Source organism: Triticum dicoccoides, chromosome 7A, assembly GCF_002162155.2.
Source record: "Triticum dicoccoides isolate Atlit2015 ecotype Zavitan chromosome 7A, WEW_v2.0, whole genome shotgun sequence".
NCBI classification, from domain to species: Eukaryota; Viridiplantae; Streptophyta; class Magnoliopsida; order Poales; family Poaceae; genus Triticum; species Triticum dicoccoides.
In genome coordinates, this window is record NC_041392.1 from 159126243 (window position 1) to 159147900 (window position 21658).

A 21658-nucleotide genomic window follows, 5' to 3' on the forward strand; every position below is an offset into this window, starting at 1 on the left:
ATGGTAGCAATTACACGGACTGGGTCTGTAACTTGAGGATTATCCTCATTGCTGCACAGAAGAATTACGTCCTGGAAGCACCGCTGGGTGCCAGGCCTGCTGCTGGAGCAACACCAGATGTTATGAACGTCTGGCAGAGCAAAGCTGATGACTACTCGATAGTTCAATGTGCCATGCTTTACAGCTTAGAACCGGGACTTTAACGACGTTTTGAACGTCATGGGGCATATGAGATGTTCCAGGAGTTGAAGTTAATATTTCAAGCAAATGCCCGGATTGAGAGAGATAAAGTCTCCAATAAGTTCTATAGCTGCAAGATGGAGGAGAACAGTTCTGTCAGTGAGCATATACTCAAGATGTCTGGGTATTGTAATCACTTGATTCAACTGGGAGTTAATCTTCCGGATGATAGCGTCATTGACAGAATTCTCCAATCACTTCCACCAAGCTACAAGAGCTTCGTGATGAACTATAATATGCAAGGGATGAATAAGACTATTCCCGAGCTCTTCGCAATGTTGAAAGCTGCGGAGGTAGAAATCAAGAAGGAGCATCAAGTGTTGATGGTCAACAAGACCACTAGTTTCAAGAAAAAGGGCAAAGGGAAGAAGAAGGGGAACTTCAAGAAGAATAGCAAGCAAGTTGCTGCTCAAGAGAAGAAACCCAAGTCTAGACCTAAGCCTGAAACTGAGTGCTTCTACTGCAAGCAGACTGGTCACTGGAAGCGAAACTGCCCCAAGTATTTGGCGGATAAGAAGGATGGCAAGGTGAACAAAGGTATATGTGATATACATGTTATTAATGTGTACCTTACTAATGCTCGCAGTAGCACCTGGGTATTTGATAATGGTTCTGTTGCTAATATTTGCAAGTCGAAACAGGGACTACGGATTAAGCGAAGATTGGCTAAGGATGAGGTGACGATGCGCGTGGGAAACGGTTCCAAAGTCGATGTGATCGCGGTCGGCGCGCTACCTCTACATCTACCTTCGGGATTAATATTAGACCTAAATAATTGTTATTTGGTGCCGGCGTTAAGCATGAACATTATATCTGGATCTTGTTTGATGCGAGACGGTTATTCATTTAAATCAGAGAATAATGGTTGTTCTATTTATATGAGTAATATCTTTTATGGTCATGCACCCTTGAAGAATGGTCTATTCTTATTGAATCTCGATAGTAGTGACACATATATTCATAATGTTGAAGCCAAAAGATGCAGAGTTGATAATGATAGTGCAACTTATTTGTGGCACTGCCGTTTAGGTCATATCGGTGTAAAGCGCATGAAGAAACTCCATACTGATGGACTTTTGAAACCACTTGATTATGAATCACTTGGTACTTGCGACCCGTGCCTCATGGGCAAGATGACTAAAACGCTGTTCTCCGGTACTATGGAGAGAGTAATAGATTTGTTGGAAATCATACATACAGATGTATGTGGTCCGATGAATATTGAGGCTCATGGCGGATATCGTTATTTTCTCACCTTCACAGATGACTTAAGCAGATATGGGTATATCTACTTAATGAAACATAAGTCTGAAACGTTTGAAAAGTTCAAAGAATTTCAGAGTGAAGTTGAAAATCATCGTAACAAGAAAATAAAGTTTCTACAATCTGATCGTGGAGGAGAATATTTGAGTTACGAGTTTGGTGTACATTTGAAACAATGCGGAATAGTTTTGCAACTCACGCCACACGGAACACCACATCGTAATGGTGTGTCCGAATGTCGTAATCGTACTTTACTAGATATGGTGCGATCTATGATGTCTCTTACTGATTTACCGCTACCGTTTTGGGGTTATGCTTTGGAGACGGCCGCATTCACGTTAAATAGGACACCATCAAAATCCGTTGAGACGACGCCTTATGAACTATGGTTTGGCAAGAAACCAAAGTTGTCGTTTCTGAAAGTTTGGGGCTGCGATGCTTATGTGAAAAAGCTTCAACCTGATAAGCTCGAACCCAAATCGGAGAAATGTGTCTTCATAGGATATCCAAAGGAGACTATTGGATACACCTTCTATCACAGATCCGAAGTCAAGACTTTTGTTGCTAAGTTCGGAAACTTTCTGGAGAAGGAGTTTCTCTCAAAAGAAGTGAGTGGGAGGAAAGTAGAACTTGACGAGGTAACTATACCTGCTCCCTTATTGGAAAGTAGTGCATCACAGAAAACTGTTTCTGTGACACCTACACCAATTAGCGAGGAAGCTAATGATAAAGATCATGAAACTTCAGGACAAGATACTACCGAACCTCGTAGATCAACCAGAGTGAGATCCGCGCCAGAGTGGTACGGTAACCCTGTTCTGGAAGTCATGCTACTAGATCATGATGAACCTACGAACTATGAAGAAGCGATGGTGAGCCCAGATTCCGCCAAATGGCTTGAAGCCATGAAATCTGAGATGGGATCCATGTATGAGAACAAAGTGTGGACTTTGGTTGACTTGCCCAATGATCGGCAAGCAATTGAGAATAAATGGATCTTCAAGAAGAAGACTGACGCCGACGGTAATATTACTGTCTAAAAAGCTCGACTTGTCGCAAAAGGGTTTCGGCAAGTTCAAGGGATTGACTATGATGAGACCTTCTCACCTGTAGCGATGCTTAAGTCTGTCCAAATCATGTTAGCAATTGCCGCATTTTATGATTATGAAATTTGGTAGATGGATGTCAAAACTGCATTCCTGAATGGATTTCTGGAAGAAGAGTTGTATATGATGCAACCAGAGGGTTTTGTCGATCCAAAGGGAACTAACAAAGTGTGCAAGCTCCAGCGATCCATTTATGGACTGGTGCAAGCCTCTCGGAGTTGGAATAAACGCTTTGATAGTGTGATCAAAGCATTTGGTTTTATACAGACTTTTGTAGAAGCCTGTATTTACAAGAAAGTGAGTGGGAGCTCTGTAGAATTTCTGATATTATATGTGGATGACATATTACTGATTGGAAATGATATAGAATTTCTGGATAGCATAAAGGGATACTTGAATAAGAGTTTTTCAATGAAAGACCTCGGTGAAGCTGCTTACATATTAGGCATTAAGATCTATAGAGATAGATCAAGACGCTTAATTGGACTTTCATAGAGCACATACCTTGACAAAGTTTTGAAGAAGTTCAAAATGGATCAAGCAAAGAAAGGGTTCTTGCCTGTGTTACAAGGTGTGAAGTTGAGTCAGACTCAATGCCCGACCACTGCAGAAGATATAGAGAAAATGAAAGATGTTCCCTATGCTTCAGCCATAGGATCTATCATGTATGCAATGCTGTGTACCAGACCTTATGTGTGCCTTGCTATAAGTCTAGTAGGGAGGTACCAAAGTAATCCAGGAGTGGATCACTGGACAGCGGTCAAGAACATCCTGAAGTACCTTAAAAGGACTAAGGATATGTTTCTCGTATATGGAGGTGACAAAGAGCTCATCGTAAATGGTTACGTTGATGCAAGCTTTGACACTGATCCGGACGATTCTAAATCGCAAACCGGATACGTGTTTCCATTAAACGGTGGAGCTGTCAGTTGGTGCAGTTCTAAACAAAGCGTCGTGGCGGGATCTACATGTGAAGCGGAGTACATAGCTGCTTCGGAAGCAGCAAACGAAGGAGTCTGGATGAAGGAGTTCATATCCGATCTAGGTGTCATACCTAGTGCATCGGGTCCAATGAAAATCTTTTGTGACAACACTGGTGCAATTGCCTTGGCGAAGGAATCTAGATTTCACAAAAGAACCAAGCACATCAAAAGACGCTTCAATTCCATCCGGGATCTAGTCCAGGTGGGAGACATAGAGATTTGCAAGATACATACGGATCTGAATGTAGCAGACCCGTTGACTAAGCCTCTTCCACGAGCAAAACATGATCAGCACCAAGGCTCCATGGGTGTTAGAATCATTACAGTATAATCTAGATTATTGACTCTAGTGCAAGTGGGAGACTGAAGGAAATATGCCCTAGAGGCAATAATAAAGTTATTATTTATTTCCTTATATCATGATAAAAGTTTATTATTCATGCTAGAATTGTATTAACCGGAAACATAATACATGTGTGAATACATAGACAAACAGAGTGTCACTAGTATGCCTCTACTTGACTAGCTCATTCATCAAAGATGGTTATGTTTCCTAACCATGGACAAAGAGTTGTCATTTGATTAACGGGATCACATCATTAGTTGAATGATCTGATTGACATGACCCATTCCATTAGCTTAGCACACGATCGTTTAGTATGTTGCTATTGCTTTCTTCATGACTTATACATGTTCCTATGACTATGAGATTATACAACTCCCGTTTGCCGGAGGAACACTTTGTGTGCTACCAAACGTCACAACGTAACTGGGTGATTATAAAGGAGCTCTACAGGTGTCTCCAAAGGTACATGTTGGGTTGGTGTATTTCGAGATTAGGATTTGTCACTCCGATTGTCGGAGAGGTATCTCTGGGCCCTCTCGGTAATGCACATCACTGAAGCCTTGCAAGCATTGCAACTAATGAGTTAGTTGCGGGATGATGTATTACGGAACGAGTAAAGAGACTTACCGGTAACAAGATTGAACTAGGTATGGGATACCGACGATCGAATCTCGGGCAAGTAACATACCGATGACAAAGGGAACAACGCATGTTGTTATGCGGTCTGACTGATAAAAGATCTTCGTAATGTAGGAGCCAATATGAGCATCCAGGTTCCGCTATTGGTTATTGACCGGAGACGTGTCTCGGTCATGTCTACATTGTTCTCGAACCCGTAGGGTCCGCACGCTTAAGGTTACGATGACAGTTATATTATGAGTTTATGCATTTTGATGTACCGAAGTTTGTTCGGAGTCCCGGATGTGATCACGGACATGACGAGGAGTCTCTAAATGGTCGAGACATAAAGATTGATATACTAGAAGCCTATGTTTGGATATCGGAAGTGTTCCGGGTGAAATCGGGATTTTACCGGAGTACCGGGAGGTTACCGGAACCCCCCCGGGAGGTATATGGGCCTTAGTGGGCCTTAGTGGAAGAGAGGAGAGGTGGCCAGAGATGGGCCGCGCGCCCCTCCCCCCTTGATCCGAATATGACAAGGAGAGGGGGCCGGCCCCCCTTCCTCCTCTCTCTCTCTCCTCTTTTCCCCCTCCACGAATCCTATTCCAACTAGGAAAGGGGGGAGTCCTACCCCCAGAGGGAGTAGGACTCCTCCTGGCGCGCCTCCTCTTGGCCGGCCGGCCCCCCTTTGAGCCTTTATATGCGGAGGCAAGGGGCACCCCTAGAGACACAAGTTGATCCACATGATCATATTCTTAGCCGTGTGCGGTGCCCCCTTCCACCATAGTCCTTGATAATATTGTAGCAGTGATTAGGCCAAGCCCTGCGACGGTAGTACATCAAGATCGTCACCACGCCGTCGTGCTGACGGAACTCTTCCCCGACACTTTGCTGGATCGGAGTCCGGGGATCGTCATCGAGCTGAACGTGTGCTAGAACTCGGAGGTGCCGTAGTTTTGGTGCTTGATCGGTCGGGCCGTGGAGACGTACGACTACATCAACCAAGTTAACGCTTCCGTTGTCGATCTACAAGGGTACGTAGATCACACTCTCCCCTCTCGTTACTATGCATCACCATGATCTTGCGTGTGCGTAGGAAAATTTTGAAATTACTACGAAACCCAACAAATCGGTCTCACCGGTAGGGATCTCGGTCTCACCGAGATGGGGTTGTAATCTCTCTGTTTCCCTTCGTAACATTTCGGTCTTACCGAGATGAGCGATCGGTCCCACCGAGATTGCAATGTAAACTCTCAGTTTTCCCTTCGTAACATTTCAGTCTCACCGAAATGAGCGATCGGTCCCACCGAGTTTACCTGACCAACTCTCTGGTTAGCTTATTACCAAAATCGATCTCACCGAGTTTGTGTAATCGATCTCACCGAGATTACGTTATGCCCTAACTCTAATCATATCGGTCCTACCGAGTTGCATGTCGGTCCCACCGAAAAACCTAATGGTCATTAGCTTTGCTGAATCGGTCCGACCGAGTTTAACTATTCGGTCCCACCGAGATTGGTAAGTTGTCTGTAATGGTTAGATTTTGTGTGGAGGCTATATATACCCCTCCACCACCTCTTCATTCGTGGAGAGAGCCATCAGAACAAAACTACACTTCCAACTTACTTTTTCTGAGAGAGAACCACCTACACTTGTGTTGAGGCCAAGATATTCCATTCTTACCGTATGAATCTTGATCTCTAGCCTTCCCCAAGTTTCTTTCCACTCAAATATTCTTTCCACCAAATCCATATCCTGTGAGAGAGAGTTGAGTGTTGGGGAGACTATCATTTGAAGCACAAGAGCAAGGAGTTCATCATCAACACACCATTTGTTACTTCTTGGAGAGTGGTGTCTCCTAGATTGGCTAGGTGTCACTTGGGAGCCTCCGACAAGATTGTGGAGTTGAACCAAGGAGTTTTTAAGGGCAAGGAGATCACCTACTTCATGAAGATCTACCGCTAGTGAGGCAAGTCCTTCGTGGGCGACGGCCATGGTGGGATAGACAAGGTTGCTTCTTCGTGGACCCTTCATGGGTGGAGCCCTCCGTGGACTCGCGCAACCGTTACCCTTCGTGGGTTGAAGTCTCCATCAACGTGGATGTACGATAGCACCACCTATCGGAACCACGACAAAAACATCCATGTCTCCAATTGCGTTTGAATCCTCCAAACCCTTCCCTTTACATTCTTGCAAGTTGCATGCTTTACTTTCCGCTGCTCATATACTCTTTGCATGCTTGCTTGAATTGTGTTAAGATTGCTTGACTTGTCTAAAGTTGCTAAAATCTGTCAAGAACTAAAATTGGGAAAAGGATAAGTTTTTATTTGGTCAAGTAGTCTAATCACCCCCCTCTAGACATACTTTCGATCCTACACCTGTGAAGATCTATTCGATGTAATCTTCTTTTTGCGGTGTGTTTGTTGAGACCGATGAATTGTGGGTTTATGATCAAGATTATCTATGAACAATATTTGAATCTTCTCTGAATTCTTTTATGTATGATTGATTATCTTTGCAAGTCTCTTCGAATTATCAGTTTGGTTTGGACTACTAGATTTATCTTTCTTGCAATGAGAGAATTGCTTAGCTTTGGGTTCAATCTTGCGGTGTCCTTTCCCAGTGACAGTAGGGGCAGCAAGGCATGTATTGTATTGTTGCCATCGAGGATAACATGATGGGGTTTTATCATATTGCATGAATTTATCCCTCTACATCATGTCATCTTGCTTAAGGTGTTACTCTGTTTCATGAACGCAATACTCTAGATGCATGCTGGATAGTGGTCGATGAGTGGAGTAATAGTAGTAGATGCAGGCAGGAGTCGGTCTACTTGTCTCAGACGTGATGCCTATATACATGATCATACCTAGATATTCTCATAACTATGCTCAATTCTGTCAATTGCTCAACAATAATTCGTTCACCCACCGTAAAATACTTATGCTCTTGAGAGAAGCCACTAGTGAAACCTATGGCCCCCGGGTCTATCTTCATCATATTAATCTTCCAACACTTAGTTATTTCCTTTGCTTTTTTACTTTGCTTTTATTTTACTTTGCATCTTTATCACAAAAATACCAAACATATTATCCTATCATATCTATCAGATCTCACTCTCGTAAGTGACCGTGAAGGGATTGACAACTCCTTATCGCGTTGGTTGCGAGGAGTTATTTGTTTTGTGCAGGTACGAGGGACTCACACGTAGCCTCCTACTGGATTGATACCTTGGTTCACAAAAACTGAGGGAAATACTTACACTACTTTGCTGCATCATCCTTTCTTCTTCAAGGAAATCCAACGCAGTGCTCATGAGGTAGCACACAGCGACGATGGGTATTTCCCTCAGCGATGAGACCAAGGTTATCGAACCAATAGGAGAACCAAGCAACACTACGTAAATAACACCTGCACACAAATGACAAATACCCGCAACTCGATGTGTTAAAGGGGTTGTCAATCCCTTTCGGGTAACGGCGCCAGAAATTGGCAAACGGACGGGGTAACATTGTAATAGATAAGATAATTGGATTGCAAATAAAATAAAGTGCAACAAGGTTTTTTTGTATTTTTGGTTTAATAGATCTAAAAACAAAGCAAAGGAAAATAGACCGCAAAAGCAAATATAATAAAAAAGAGACCCGGGTGCCGTAGATTTCACTAGTGGCTTCTCTCGAGAAAAATAGCAAACGGTGGGTGAACGAATTACTGTTGGGCAATTGATAGAACTTCAATTAATCATGACAATATCCAGGCAATGATCATTAATTATATAGGCATCACGTCCAAGATTAGTAGACCGACTCCTGCCTGCATCTACTACTATTACTCCACACATCGACCGCTATCCAACATGCATCTAGTGTATTAAGTTCATGGAGAAACGGAGCAATGCAGTAAGAACGATGAAATGATGTAGACAAGATCTATTTATGCAGAAATAGACCCCATCTTGTTATCCTTAATAGCAACGATACATATGTGTCATTTCCCTTTCTGTCACTGGGATCAAGCACCGTAAGATCGAACCCATTACAAAGCACCTCTTCCCATTGCAAGATAAATAGATGAAGTTGGCCAAACAAAACCCAAATATCAAAGAAGAAATACGAGGCTATAAGCAATCATGCATATAAGAGATCAAAGAAGACTCAAAGAACTTTCATGGATAAAAAGATAGATCTGATCATCAACTCAAAGTTCATCGGATCCCAACAAACACACCGCAAAAAAGAGTTACATCATATGGATCTCCAAGAGAGCATTGTATTGAGAATCAAACGAGAGAGAGGAATCCATCTAGCTACTAACTACGGACCCATAGGTCTACAAAGAACTACTCACGCATCATCGAAGAGGCACCAATGGACATGATGCACCCCTCTGTGTTGGTGTCTAGATTGGATTTGTGGTTTCTGGAACTTGCGGCGGTTGGAATTGATTTTTGTCGACTCCCTTAGGGTTTATGGAATATTGGGGTATTTATAGAGCAAAGAGGTGGTTCAGGGGGCACACGAGGTGTGCACAATCCACCTTGGCGCGCCTGGGCCCCCAAGCTCTCCCTGGTGGGTTGTGCTCCCCTCGGAGCACCCCCAGGTGCTTCTCCGGCCCACTGGATGTCTTCTGGTCCAAAAAAATTCACAAAAATTTTCGTTGCGTTTGGACTTCGTTTGTATTGATTTCCTGCAATGTAAAAAACATGCAGAAAACAACAACTGGCACTTGGCACTTGGCACTATGTCAATAGGTTAGTACCAAAAATGATATAAAATGAGTATAAAATCATTGTAAAACATTTAAGAATGATAATATAACATCACGGAACAATAAAAAATTGGATAAATGTCATTCAAATTCTGGCGATTCCGAGAAATGCCACTGCAATTTTCAAACTTTGAAAAATTTCATTTCTAGTGGCATTTTTTAAAGTTTAGAAATTGCAGTGGCATTTCTCAGAATTGCCAGAATTCGATTGGTATTAATCCAATTAACCCAAAAAATATGGTTACAAAAGTAGGTCAACTTTGTTTTAGAAAAAGGATTATACTTTTTATGCAACTAATAAAAAAACATATCATTTGCATCAGTACCGGAGCGTACCATGGTGTTTCCCAGGCCCGTCGAGGAGGGTGTGCGAGCGGTGCGATCGCTCAGGGCCCCGCAAATCGTAGGGGCCCCGATCGGTGAAAAAACCCTGATACGATCCGGTCATGCGCTGGATTGCTGGCTTTTTAGTTGGCTCGTCTGATCCTATCGTAAGAAAACTGCAGACGGATGCACCAGAAGCGGGCGTTCGTTACGGTGAGGCCCCTCGTCAATATAATCGTTCCACTAATCTTTACCTAATAATAAAGCAAATTGGATTTCTTTCGTCCGTCATGGCATTTTTCAGAAAACTCCCTCTATTTCAGAGAATTCAACCCACAGTCCTGTTTTAAGTTAAAACAAATTGTTATTTTCGTATTTTACACAAAAGTCCATGTCTTTTCTTGAAATCAACCCGCCGTCCAGATTTAAGTCACACCCGAACCGTTATTTTACATTTTTCGAAACCCCCCCTGATGTTTTAGGTAATTCATTCGCGGATCATATTTAAGTCAAACAAATGCTTTTTAAAATCATCCATATCTTTTAAATCGTAACTCCGATTTAAACATGTTAATATGAAATTTGATTAGAAAAATATGTAGAATATGAATATGAGATTATTTTACCTGTTAAGTATTTTTAAATATTATTTTGGAATATATTTGAGTCAAACCAAATGATTTTCTAAATTATCTGTATCTTTTAAACCGTAACTTCGATTTTAACATATTATATATGAAATTTTATTAGAAAAATGTGTGAAATCTAAATATGATGTTAATTTTACCTGTTAAATATTTTTAAAATATTGTTATGGAAGCAAACTTATAATTTATAGTGCAAGATTTATTTTTTTCATACCGGCGGCGATCCGGATTGCAAATAAACACCCCACTATAACCACATACGAAAAAAAAACATTGATAACTACACATGCATACCTCTAAAAAATGTCGCAGGGGAAAACAACAGATATCCCATCGTGAGAGTGAGAGAAAGCGAGCGAGAGAGAGAGGAAGAGAGAGAGAGAGACGCCTTAGGATTAACCATATTCAACACACGTTTTTTGTTGTTTTGAGGAGAACACCGAGGCCATCGCCGCCGAGGGTGAGAAGGAGGATAAGCGGCAACGCAAATATGATGCCTCGCAAAAATAAAGGAGATGGGCATATTGTGGTCTTGAGTGATAGTTCTTGAGTTAAGAACGTGTGTTATGTTTTCTCTTCCATTGTAACGCACAGGCTCTTTTGCTAGTCGCGCCAATAGGGCCCAGCCAGATGCATGAGATCAAATAGATCCGTTTCTCTCTCTCTCTCTCTTGATAAAAAACAACTTCACGAGTAGGGAGGCCGCGTCTAACTGCTTCTAGGAAGGGACGAGCTGCCGATGGATGGCGGAAGGCCACTGCGAGTCCGCTGTACTGCCAATAAGGCCTAGCCGGATGCATGAGATCAAATAGATCTGTTTCACTAGACGTATCACGAATCCGGCGGTGCAAACGATTGCCCACTAGACGTATCACGAAGCCGGTGGTGCACGCCCGATGGCGCAACTGCCGATGAAAATCATGTTGATTTCGGTCATGACCGACGATGTCGACGTCTTTGATGTCGTTTGCTTGTCGAGGCATCGTCGTTGCAGTTTGCGTCATCAGGTTCAGGATACTTCAAGGGAAACCCTAGATTCGGGTATCCCAGATTGGACGATGATGGCGTTCTCAGTATCGCTTTCCCTCCCGAGGGCATCGTTTTGGAGCAAGTGACGGCTGGCGGTGATAAGAGGAGGAACGGTGTTACATCTACCGCAAGGCCGACGGTGGATCACGGCGGCATGGTGCTACGGAGTTTCTACAATGGGCGCATGTGGATGGACACACGCATGATGGTGTTGTTGTCTAACGCCAAGGTGGCGTCGACGACAGGCCTGGCAAGGTTGGTGCATCCGTACCTGCTATGGAGATGGATCAGTGGTTGGCGGTGGTGGCGGTATCTGACAGTGCGCCATACGGTGTGTGACCCACTCCCAGCATTGTGGCTTGGTTGGGGCATCCGGCTTTAGATGTTAGGATTTGGTGCGATGTCTGTTTGTATTAGGCTTGGACATTTTGCACCCCTTCATCAAGGAGGTAGGAGTAGCGACATGTGTGTTGCCAAGGTGCTGGCTTCAGGCATACTGATGTATTACTTTGTAAGGTCTTTATGAATAATTAATAAAATGAATGCATGCATCATTCTGATGCAGAGGCCGGGGGTATATCCTTCTTTTCATTTTTTAATAAGATCAAGTTATAAGCCATGTAATTAAACATCTACATGACAAAACTGGAAAGACAATAAGACTCTAGGCTTTGCACAAAGGCCATCAGCCATGAAGGAAAATTATGATCAAGATCGAATAATTCCTTGAGTATGACTCCAACGCCCATCACCCGCCTCCTACACCACCCCAGAAGGGGAGCAAGATCCACCAAAAGAAAATGTGACGGATCACCTCTTCACTCGACCTCGATGCGGCTCCATCACCAATATGAAGTTTTTTGAACCTCGGACCTCCAAAGTAACTTACCAAAGACGAAATATTTGTCGTTAGAAGAATCTGGTCAGGGTAACACCCGAGTCACGCCATCAAATTCTAAATCTGGCACTCCACCTCGACGATGATGCCAGAAAAGGAAACTATACCTCTAACCACCAACCATAAACTGAACACATGACCCGCCATCTTCCACTTACCGCCGACCACTGTCTACATTCGTTGATGCACTATCCTATGATTGTGCACTAGGTTTTGGCTCTAATTTGCTCCCTCGCCCACAAGAGAGAGAGAGAGAGAGGTCGTGGACTAACGGTGCACGATGATTATTGTTTGCGAGCTTGTTGTGTCATTTTTTTGTATCCATGACTCATGGGCCAAGAAATATGCCCATGCAGGAAACGAAGCCAAATTGTCTAAAAGGATATTCGGCATTTCCTATTTAGCACTGCAGGCGCCCGTTATAGGGCATTTCGCAAACGGGCGCCTGCAGCCGCTGCGACCTGGGCCGGCCCATGTATATCTTCTTCTTTTCTGTTTAAATGTTCAAAAAATGTGCGCCGCGGAAGTTCGAACTCACGATCAGTTGCAGCGACCCCAACACAGCCACCACTAGGTCATCGAACAACCACTGTTTCGTAACTGGTTTTTTTTTGTTTTTATTGGTATCTTCAATCGCGGGAATCCCTTGGTTTTGGGAAGCGTCAAAAAACTTCCCAAGCCGGTTTTTTCACGGTTCATTGGTTATTTCCGGGGCGGTTGTTATCCGGGTATTCTTATTTTTTTTCATTTTTTTAATCCTGTGTTCCTTTTTCCTTTGAATCTGTTCCTTCTGTATTTTTGAATGGACTTTTTTTCAAATGCAATGAACTTTTTTGATAATGATGCACTTTTTTAAAAAAATCAAGGATTTCTTGCCAAATTTGATGAACCTTTTTTCCAAATCTAGTCAACTTTTTCCAAAATTGTGAACTTTTCAAAAATCCATGAACTGTTTTTCTATTTTTGTGAAATTTTCGAAAAAAATCATGAACTTGTTTTTCAAACTCGATGAACTTTCTTCGAAAATTCATGAGCTTTTTTCAATCTCAATGAACTTTTTTTCAAGTTTGTGAACTTTTCTAGAAAATTGATGAACTTTTTTTGAAAATCCATGAACTTTTTTTAAATTTTGATGAACTTTTTCAAATTTGCTGAACTTTTTGTTTAAAAATTGTTGAACTTTTTTCAAGTTCGTGAACTTTTCTTGAAAATTTATGAACTAATTTTGAAATCCATGAACTTTTTTCAATTTCAATGAACTTTTTTCAAATTTCGATGAACATATTCAAAATCGATGAACTTTTGTTTGAAAATTGATGAACGTTTTTCAAGTTTGTGAACTTTTCTTGAAAATCGATGAACTTTGTTCGAAATCTATGAACCTGTTCAAATTCACGATTTTTGTTTGTCAAATAATTCAAAAAATAGTAATTGGTACAGTTTTGTCCAATAAAATAGCACTGCAACACTGTTATTACATAATTTGCGATGTTACCTATCACTAGTCGTAAGTAGTCCGAGTGGTTAGCAGAACTCGTTTGTTAGTGAAACCGCACATGTTCAAAATCTGTCCAGAGCATTAATTTCTAAATTCAGTTGTACTTCTTACAAAGAATTTTTCTTTCAAACAACTAAATTACTGGAAGCCAGATCCAAATTCTTAAAGATTTCAATCAGCAGGTTTCTGTGACTTATGGAGATTTTTCCATTGTTAAAAATGTTTGTTCCATATTTTGTTCAAGCATATTTCATTTCATACATATTCGGAAAGAAATTTGCAGTTCGAATTGTATTGTCGGAAGTTAGAAGAAACAGCAAAACGAACAAACAGCAGAACGAAGAAACAGTCGAAAGAAACAGCCCAGCAACGACGCCCTACAGGCGCCACTTAAGGTAACCGGCACAGAAGGCGCCAACTAGAAGCTCCCAGGATATTCCCACCAAACCTGGCCAAGTGAACACAGGTGCTCGGCTCATCACGGGCCTGGCCCGGCACGAGGCACCCCTTGAGCCGTGCCTGGCTCGGCACGACACGATCCGTTTAAATTTGATTTATAGAGGCAAAAATAGCCTAAGTGGCACCAAAATAGCCCATTAGGCCGAAGTATGCAGCCCACACACGGGCTAAACATGCAGCGGGCCGGCCTGTTTACTAAAGGGGCCGTGTCCGGGCCTGGAGGCGCGGCACACGGGCCGGCACGGAATTGCTCGAAATCACTAATTAAGGAGTACTCGTTGCAAAGAACACTCCACTTTTCCAGGTCGTGATAAGTGGCGCACATGCAGTACGCCACTTGTCACAACCTGTGAGTTTTTCCTTTTTTCTAGATTCGTTTATTTAAAATGGTTTATCTTTTAAACCGTGCGTCCAAATCTCGAAACGTTTTCATTATTGGATTCCTCACGTCGAGATCTTCAAAACTAGATCCTATGTTGATAGGTTTTGACGAACTTTTTTTCCACGAAAAAACGGACGAAAAAAACCGGGCAAAAAAACCAAAACCGGGAGCATGGTTTTTTTCTTTTTTCGAAAGAGGCACGCCCGTGCCTCTCATGAAAGAAAAACCATGACTCTCGTGGAAGAAAAAAAAACAAAAAAACGCGTTTTTTTTCGTGTCCGAAAGGCACGGCCGTGTCTCTCGCGAAAGCACAACCGCGCCTCTCACGGAAGCAAAACGGTGACTCTCGCGAAAGAAAAAAACACTTATTTTTTTCCTTTCTGAGAGGCACGGCCGTGGCTCTCGCGAAAGCACAACCGTGCCTCTCACGGAAGCAAAAACGTGACTCTCGCGAAAGAAAAGAAAACAGAAAACGCGTTTTTTTTTGTTTTCAAAAGGCACGACCGTGACTCTCGCGGAAAAAAACCGTGACTTTTGCGAAAGGGAAAAAATGCGTTTTTTTCATGCAATTTTTTTTCAAAACAAATTTTTTTGCTCGAAAAGCTAAGGAAGACCGGAGGAAAACCAAAATGTCGAAAAAAACAAAAAAACAATTTATAAAGCTGAAAACGCGTGCGGAAAAATAAAAAAACAAAATCCGAAGGAAGCGTTCAGAGCGCGACACGTGACGAATGACTGAGAACGCGTCAAGTGACGCTGATCGTTGCGAGGCTCCCGAAGGAGCGCTCGTTAACTAGTTGCTTCCCGTTAAGTAAACGTGGCATTGTGGGCCGTGGGCCGTGGGCCGTGCCAGATTTGTTCCCACGCGTCGGCCTGATTTTTCTTCCTTGTCACATGCACGGCGCGGCCCAATCCCCGACCAGACTCGTCGCTCCCTGACCCTTCCCCTCCAGCGCCGAAGCCCTAACACGCAGCTCCGGCGGCTCAGCCCGCAGTCCGCCCCCTCGCACCTTCGTCCCCAGCGCGCGCGCACCCCCACGGACGGCTCACCGGCGAGGCGCAGCCTCCTACGACCCCTCGGTTTGTATCTCCCTCTCTCGACTCCCAATACCACCCTCGTCCAATCGAATCGCGCCCTCGTCGAACCGCGGCTTACAAGGTGTTTGCTGTAATGCCTAACCCAGACGAAGCAGGCGGGGAGCCCGACGCTGCCCCACGCGGCCTTGGCCAGATGACGAGGACCAGCGGCGCGAACGGCGGCGGGCAGCAGGGGTCCGGGAAGCTCCCGCGGAAGCGCTTCTACCGGGCGCGCGCGCACAGCAACCCGCTCAGCGACTCGCACTTCCCGATCCCGATATCGCCCGACGACGTCGACCTCTCGCAGCACTACCCGCGCTACTTCCCGGCCGACAAGGGCGAGCACGGTGATGGGGACGGGGACGCGGAGGCGCCCCGGATCCGCTTCGCTGACGTCGGGTGCGGGTTTGGTGGGCTGCTCGTCGGGCTCTCGCCGCTCTTCCCGGACAAGCTCATGATTGGCATGGAGCTCAGGGACAAGGTAATTTTGATGCTCTTGCTTCAATTTGGCTTTGCTGCCTGGAAGAGTTGATGTTGAAGTGTATAGTCATAGGTAACAAGTAACAACAAGCGATTAAAACTATCATATACTCAGAACTTTTACCAAGTGCTAACTGCAAGGTCATGGACATCGATACATAGTTCATACAAAATGCATGTGCCATCCCTGGTGGAGTGCCTGATATTGCTTTGGGCATATCTCCCTTGATCCAAGTAAGAAAAAAAAGAATGCACATTATGCATTTTATTAGTAGGCCAAATATGTGAATAGTTTATTTGATTTGTTTCTGATAATGGACATGAATTTCTGCTACACAACCATGCTTAATTTGGTATGTGATGGTATAATACCATGGATTTGTACATAGCGAAGAAGTGAAAACTTCCCCTCTTTCAAACTACTTGTTTACTCTAGTTGAGTAGTTCAAGGTTTATGATTGATTGTTTTGTTTGTCAAATTTTGATACAGGTGACTGAGTATGTCAAAGAGAGGGTTCTGGCTTTGAGAGCATCAAATCCAGGACAATATGACAACATATCCGTTGTGCGCACCAATTCAATGAAATACATTCCTAACTACTTTGGAAAGGCTCAGCTCTCCAAAATGTTCTTCCTGTTCCCTGATCCTCACTTCAAGGAGAAGAATCACCGGAGGAGGGTGATTAGCATGCATTTGCTCGATGAATACGCTTACGTGATGGAAGCGGGAGGAATCATATACACTATTACTGATGTAGAGGAGCTTGGTATATGGATGCGCACATGTCTGGAGAAACACCCACTCTTCGAAGCTGTTCCAGAGGAAGAGATAAAAGTCGATCCAGTTGTGAAGCTACTGTCTAGTGCCACCGAAGAAGGCCAGAAGGTCGCGAGGAATGGAGGGCAGACTTTCCAGGCCATCTTCAGGCGCATCTCCTTGCAAGAGGAATAAGCAATTTTGGAAGTTACTAAGCTCTTAGCACCAGTGTACTTTCCTGGACTTCGCTAGATGGATTTGTGCCATTTCTATACATTTGTGTAGCATAATTTCACTATGCAGTAGTCTTACGTAGCTCTGCTATCTTGAATGTTTGGCTCTACTTTACGAAAAATTCTGGAAGATTGCTATGAGTGCACTCTCAAATGATGCGAGTTCTCTGGATTCCCATGTTCTAGTAATTTGCATGTTTGAGAACTAATATTTCTGTTTGGAAATTGGTATCAGGTTGCATTTTGTGAATGTTCGTATTTACGCAAATCTGTAAGTGTTGGATGAAAATTGTTTAAGTTGATTCATACGTTGACAGTACACGACAGCTTTTTATAGCATGAGAATAATGATGAAAAATTAGGTTCCCATATGAAAAAGGAAAATGACTCTTCTGAATTCTACAGTTTGAAGAAAATACAATCACAACTTCATAATGTTGCAATCATGTAGTACTAACTGGTAACACCAACTCGTCTCTGAATGTTGTTAATCCAGTTACATGATATACCCTGTTCAAGTAGTTTGATTTCCTGTATGCCCACTGCTTATCCCAAGGCATGATGTACAGACTACACAACATGTCCATAAGAACAACTGCAGAGCAAATTTTCCAAGTTCCAAGCTGCATGGAGTCCTCAAATAGGAGAATTTCATCTAGCGCTGACTATTTCATCCTTGTCAGGCTACATGTTTCTGGTTCCATCTACATAAGCTTCTAGAATCCGGATGCAAAGGAGCGATCAACAGTCCATGAACAATCGGAATAATCACCTAAAGACAGAGTTCCCATGTTCTACTAACTTTCTAACATTTGATCTTTGTCTCGAACTTTTGTCAGAACAGAACCTCACACACCTCTGTTGGCTGGAACAAGTTTGAGAAGCTTTGCCAGATCATATGAGTTGAAATCCCTTCCGAAACATAAGCTCAGGTCCAATGGAGTCTTCCCACCCTGTAATGTGTAAACATAAATCCAAACAACTTGTGAGTTCAGAGTTCAGGCATCATCTTTTGGTCCTCAGGTAACATAACGCATCAACCCATGTAGTTTAGACAGTAGCTCATGAGTTCAGAGTAAAAAGCAAGATATGCATAGCAGGAATAGTGGTCTAGATAGAACGTCAAGCTTCAAGAAGTTGTAAAGTGGATATGAACATTTCTCAAGGCGACCGTCGAAATTTTGTGACGCAACATACAATGGTATGAAAATGTACACGAAATAGGACCTGAGCGCATAAGAAGCAAAGATCATAGATCCAAAAACATTAAACCAAAAGGGCCATACATTGGTTCTTCTTGTCTGATCAGCACCATTGACAAGCAATATCTTTGTTATATCTCGATTTCTACTCTGTACCGCTAAATGCAGTGGTGTCCAGCCATCCTGCATGACATGAGAAATATGAGAAAATAACTTAATGTCTCAGAATGGTTGAGCTGGTAAAAGAAGTGTGCCCTTTCAACTTACAACATCAGCAACGTTAACATCAACCCTGTACTTAATCAGCAGCTTCACGGTTTGCAGGGCACCAACTTGAACTGCATAATGTAATGGTGTGGCTCCATCCTGCAAATGGGGCAGACCAAATTCAAGGGCCAATGTATAGAAATCTCTACTCCTAATGAAGCAGTTGGTAGTCTCGCTTCCAGGTTTTTTTTCATCCCGGTTTTTTTTTGTCCCACCTCCCACCATCATGTTTCTTTGGTTTTTTTCGTATGGTTTTTTCACCTCCCCACGATCGGTCCGCTCACACACCGCCCACAGAAACAATCCATCGCCACCCACGACTCCCTCACCCTGACTAGGGTTCCTAGCCCTATCCTCCGCCGCCGTTGCGTGTTCCCGTCTGACATCGCCCGAGCGCTTTGTTGACCTCGCCGGGAGCAGCCAGCTGGATCACGCCGCCATGCCTCCCTCTCTCCCTTCTCTTCTTTTCCCCTACCTTCTCTCTCTCCTCTGAACTGCGCATCGCTCCTGTTAGAGGCCGGGGACACCTCGGCACACGCCGCCTACCGGGAGACGCCGGTGCTGGACAGGGATAGCCAGGCAGCCGTGCGCGTGCAAGGTCGGTTCGCGGCACTGCCTCGTCCAGCCCAAGCCGCTCATCCGCGTCGCCGTGTTCGCTCAAGCCGTTGCGTCCCGTGGAGGAGGGAGCAGGCACATGAACGCGGGCGCCGCTGGAGATGTTGATGAAAAGCAGAGGTAGTTGCCGCTTGATTCAGTGCAAGAAAAATTGAAGTCATGGTACCTTCTTCTCCCCTTTGCATGATTGGTTGATGCATTCTCGATTGAAGATTTCTCTTCTTTGATCCAGGAATTTCATTCCGTTGATGCTTCAGCAATCCTTTTATCTCACCACGCCCACATGCTCCGATGAAGCAATTCTCGTAAGTGCAAGGACGTTTAGGATAAAACAATCAATAATTGAATCTTTTGATTAATCACAAGCAGAGAAGATCAAATAAGCAATCTATTGACAAATTCTCTTCTCTATGCAGAACGGCGGTGGCTGGTTGACTCGTCTCAGGTCACAGTGATTAGTGCCAATTAGCCTGATCGTGCAGTGATGCCAGCTGGATCACGCCGCCGTGCCTCCCTCTCTCCCTTCTCTTCTTTTCCCCTACCTCTCTCTCTCCTCTGAACTGCTCCTCTCTGCAGGTGCCGCCATGGCCGCGTCTTGGAGCTCGCCGCCGTGGGCTGCGCGCCCCTTCGATGACAGCCTTCCTCGCCCACGTCCAGGTCCTCTTAATCCTAATTTGACGAATGGGAGCGGAAGCTGCAATGTCAAGATCCGCAAGCAGGACATGAACCACCTTGCCATGAATTTCCTCGTCACATTAGGATTCATCGACGCCACCAACAGGTTCTGTATCAATTCCGGCACCCAACGTACTGTATGCCCACACGTTTAAATCATGCCGCTCTTACTCCTGCAATACTCCAAGAATAGTACTTGAGATTTAGGCAGCAGTGGGCATGGTAATTAATTTTTATTTAGTTGGTTCAGTTACTATCATTGGAAGTGCCAGACAGATCTCGCCGTCAAGAGTAGCGCTGCAGGGTCATTCACCTGGTTGGCCTCTTATGTAACTGGTGTTGTTGTGTCCATGTGGAAGGAGAGCCCGCTTCTCCGGGACGCCGGCGCTGACATGCTCACCGTAGGCGACTGTCATGGCGGTGCTCGACTTCAGGGAGGAGGTCGGCAACCACCACTTCTTGGACCAAGTAAAGCTTTGCTCGCCATTGAAATAATCTCGTTTCTTGTTTTTTCTCTTTCTGATATGATTGATGATTTATTCCATTTGCACAAAAGGATTCTCGAGGAAATAGCACAAGCTAATTCAAAATCATCTCTTAGTTGATCAAGCATGTAATCATAAAGTGAAGGTAGAGAAGTTTGGAATAGTAACCTCGTGGTTTCATTACCCACGCATTGGAGATCCCATGCAAACTATTGTGATTTGTGAGAAGTTTCAGAAATTTGCAATTTGTGAGCGGGTACTAAGTTCTTTCTCATGCAGTTACATTGTTGTCCTGTGCTACATTCTCCTTTGATCCTGTAAGCAAAAGGCAATATATATACTGTTGGACCTTGAAGCTCCAAGACATCTTATGTTTTGTATGTACTCCCCTGGTTATTTAGCAAATGCCAAAAAAGTGTGTTCTTTCTGTCATGAGTACATCGTTTGGCTGGGAGTTTTTCCTACTTGTTATAAATATTAGGAACTTAAGCACATAACGACGTATCGATCCTGTAAGCAAACATCCTATATGGTGTGCTCTAACATTTTCTTTGATATAGTTTTTTTTAACAAAATAACGGTGCCCAAGTCACTTCTAATAAAGAGCATGTGCTCGTGTAATAGTACACTCATAATTCATTGTGATCAAATGTACACAGAGTTTGCAGAAGCTATGGAAGAAATGGTAACTTTCTTACTTGGGAAAACTGCATTAGATAACGATGATGATGACAGTGGTAAATTGTCTGAATCTATAAGCACATTATGTGGAAGCTTGCATGCTAGGATTTATTCCTAGAAGTTCTTGCACAAAGGACATTTCCTGATTTAAAGCCAACTATGTTATATTTTGATGGTAATGCTCCTTTTTTCAAAATTACCAGATCCTTCATGAAAAGAACTATTGATGTGACTTTTTCTATACATGTGGTGATGCTAAGGCTCAGTTTGAACTACAAAAGTTCGTGGATAACTATGTCGGTTTTATTTCTACCTTAGTAAAATTGAACTGAAATAGTATCAGAAGTTGACGTGCTTCCATGTACTGTAATTTTCTTATACTCTGACCCGTATTATTGTGTTTTTTCAGCGTAAAAATGTCATAAATACAGTCACAAACCCATCAGATCTATGCTATGGATGCCGTGGTGATTGCTGGAACGGAGGGTTCCTGGGATGATGAGAAGGTATGCAGATTCATACTGTTCCAGGTTCAGACTGAAATCTAAACTAATGAATGTAGAGTTGTAGACACAATATTTTTGTTGATGCTGGTCATCAAGTAATTCATGAAGTTGGGATGG

At 43.4% G+C, this 21658-nt stretch overlaps 2 protein-coding genes and 1 long non-coding RNA gene across 6 annotated transcripts in view; 2 read left to right on the forward strand and 1 right to left on the reverse strand.

The window, feature by feature from the left end:
- Window positions 1-15482: 15482 nt before the first annotated feature.
- LOC119331305 (tRNA (guanine-N(7)-)-methyltransferase-like) lies at window positions 15483-17295 on the forward strand. Its single transcript, XM_037604470.1, has 3 exons — window positions 15483-15643; window positions 15748-16121; window positions 16611-17295. The coding sequence occupies exons 2-3, from the start codon at window positions 15795-15797 to the stop codon at window positions 17070-17072; spliced, it is 789 nt and encodes a 262-aa protein (XP_037460367.1). The 5' UTR covers window positions 15483-15643; window positions 15748-15794; the 3' UTR covers window positions 17073-17295.
- Window positions 17296-17481: 186 nt separating this feature from the next.
- LOC119328839 (ankyrin repeat domain-containing protein EMB506, chloroplastic-like) overlaps window positions 17482-21658 on the reverse strand; it is a 9341-nt gene continuing 5164 nt past the window's right edge. The window contains exons 5-7 of the mRNA XM_037601835.1: window positions 18580-18678; window positions 18397-18495; window positions 17482-18063 (exon numbers count right to left, since the gene is read on the reverse strand). Coding sequence (XP_037457732.1) covers window positions 17959-18063; window positions 18397-18495; window positions 18580-18678 — 303 coding nt within the window. The 3' untranslated portion in view covers window positions 17482-17958. The remainder of the gene's footprint in view (window positions 18064-18396; window positions 18496-18579; window positions 18679-21658) is intronic.
- The window catches only part of LOC119328840, a 6203-nt gene continuing 3237 nt past the window's right edge, over window positions 18693-21658 (forward strand). For 3 of the 4 annotated variants that reach the window (XR_005159181.1, XR_005159182.1, XR_005159180.1), the window contains exons 1-4: window positions 18693-19314; window positions 19427-19499; window positions 19611-20610; window positions 21445-21541. This is a non-coding gene — a long non-coding RNA (uncharacterized LOC119328840). The remainder of the gene's footprint in view (window positions 19315-19426; window positions 19500-19610; window positions 20611-21444; window positions 21542-21658) is intronic. The other variant, XR_005159183.1, reaches the window with a different exon arrangement.

Excerpts from the sequence above, each read along its gene's own strand:
- LOC119331305 (XM_037604470.1), top strand. The coding sequence starts at position 15,795 with ATGACGAGGACCAGCGGCGCGAACGGCGGCGGGCAGCAGGGGTCCGGG. Across the intron at positions 16,122-16,610 it reads GCATGGAGCTCAGGGACAAG|GTGACTGAGTATGTCAAAGA; the intron begins GTAATTTTGATG and ends ATTTTGATACAG.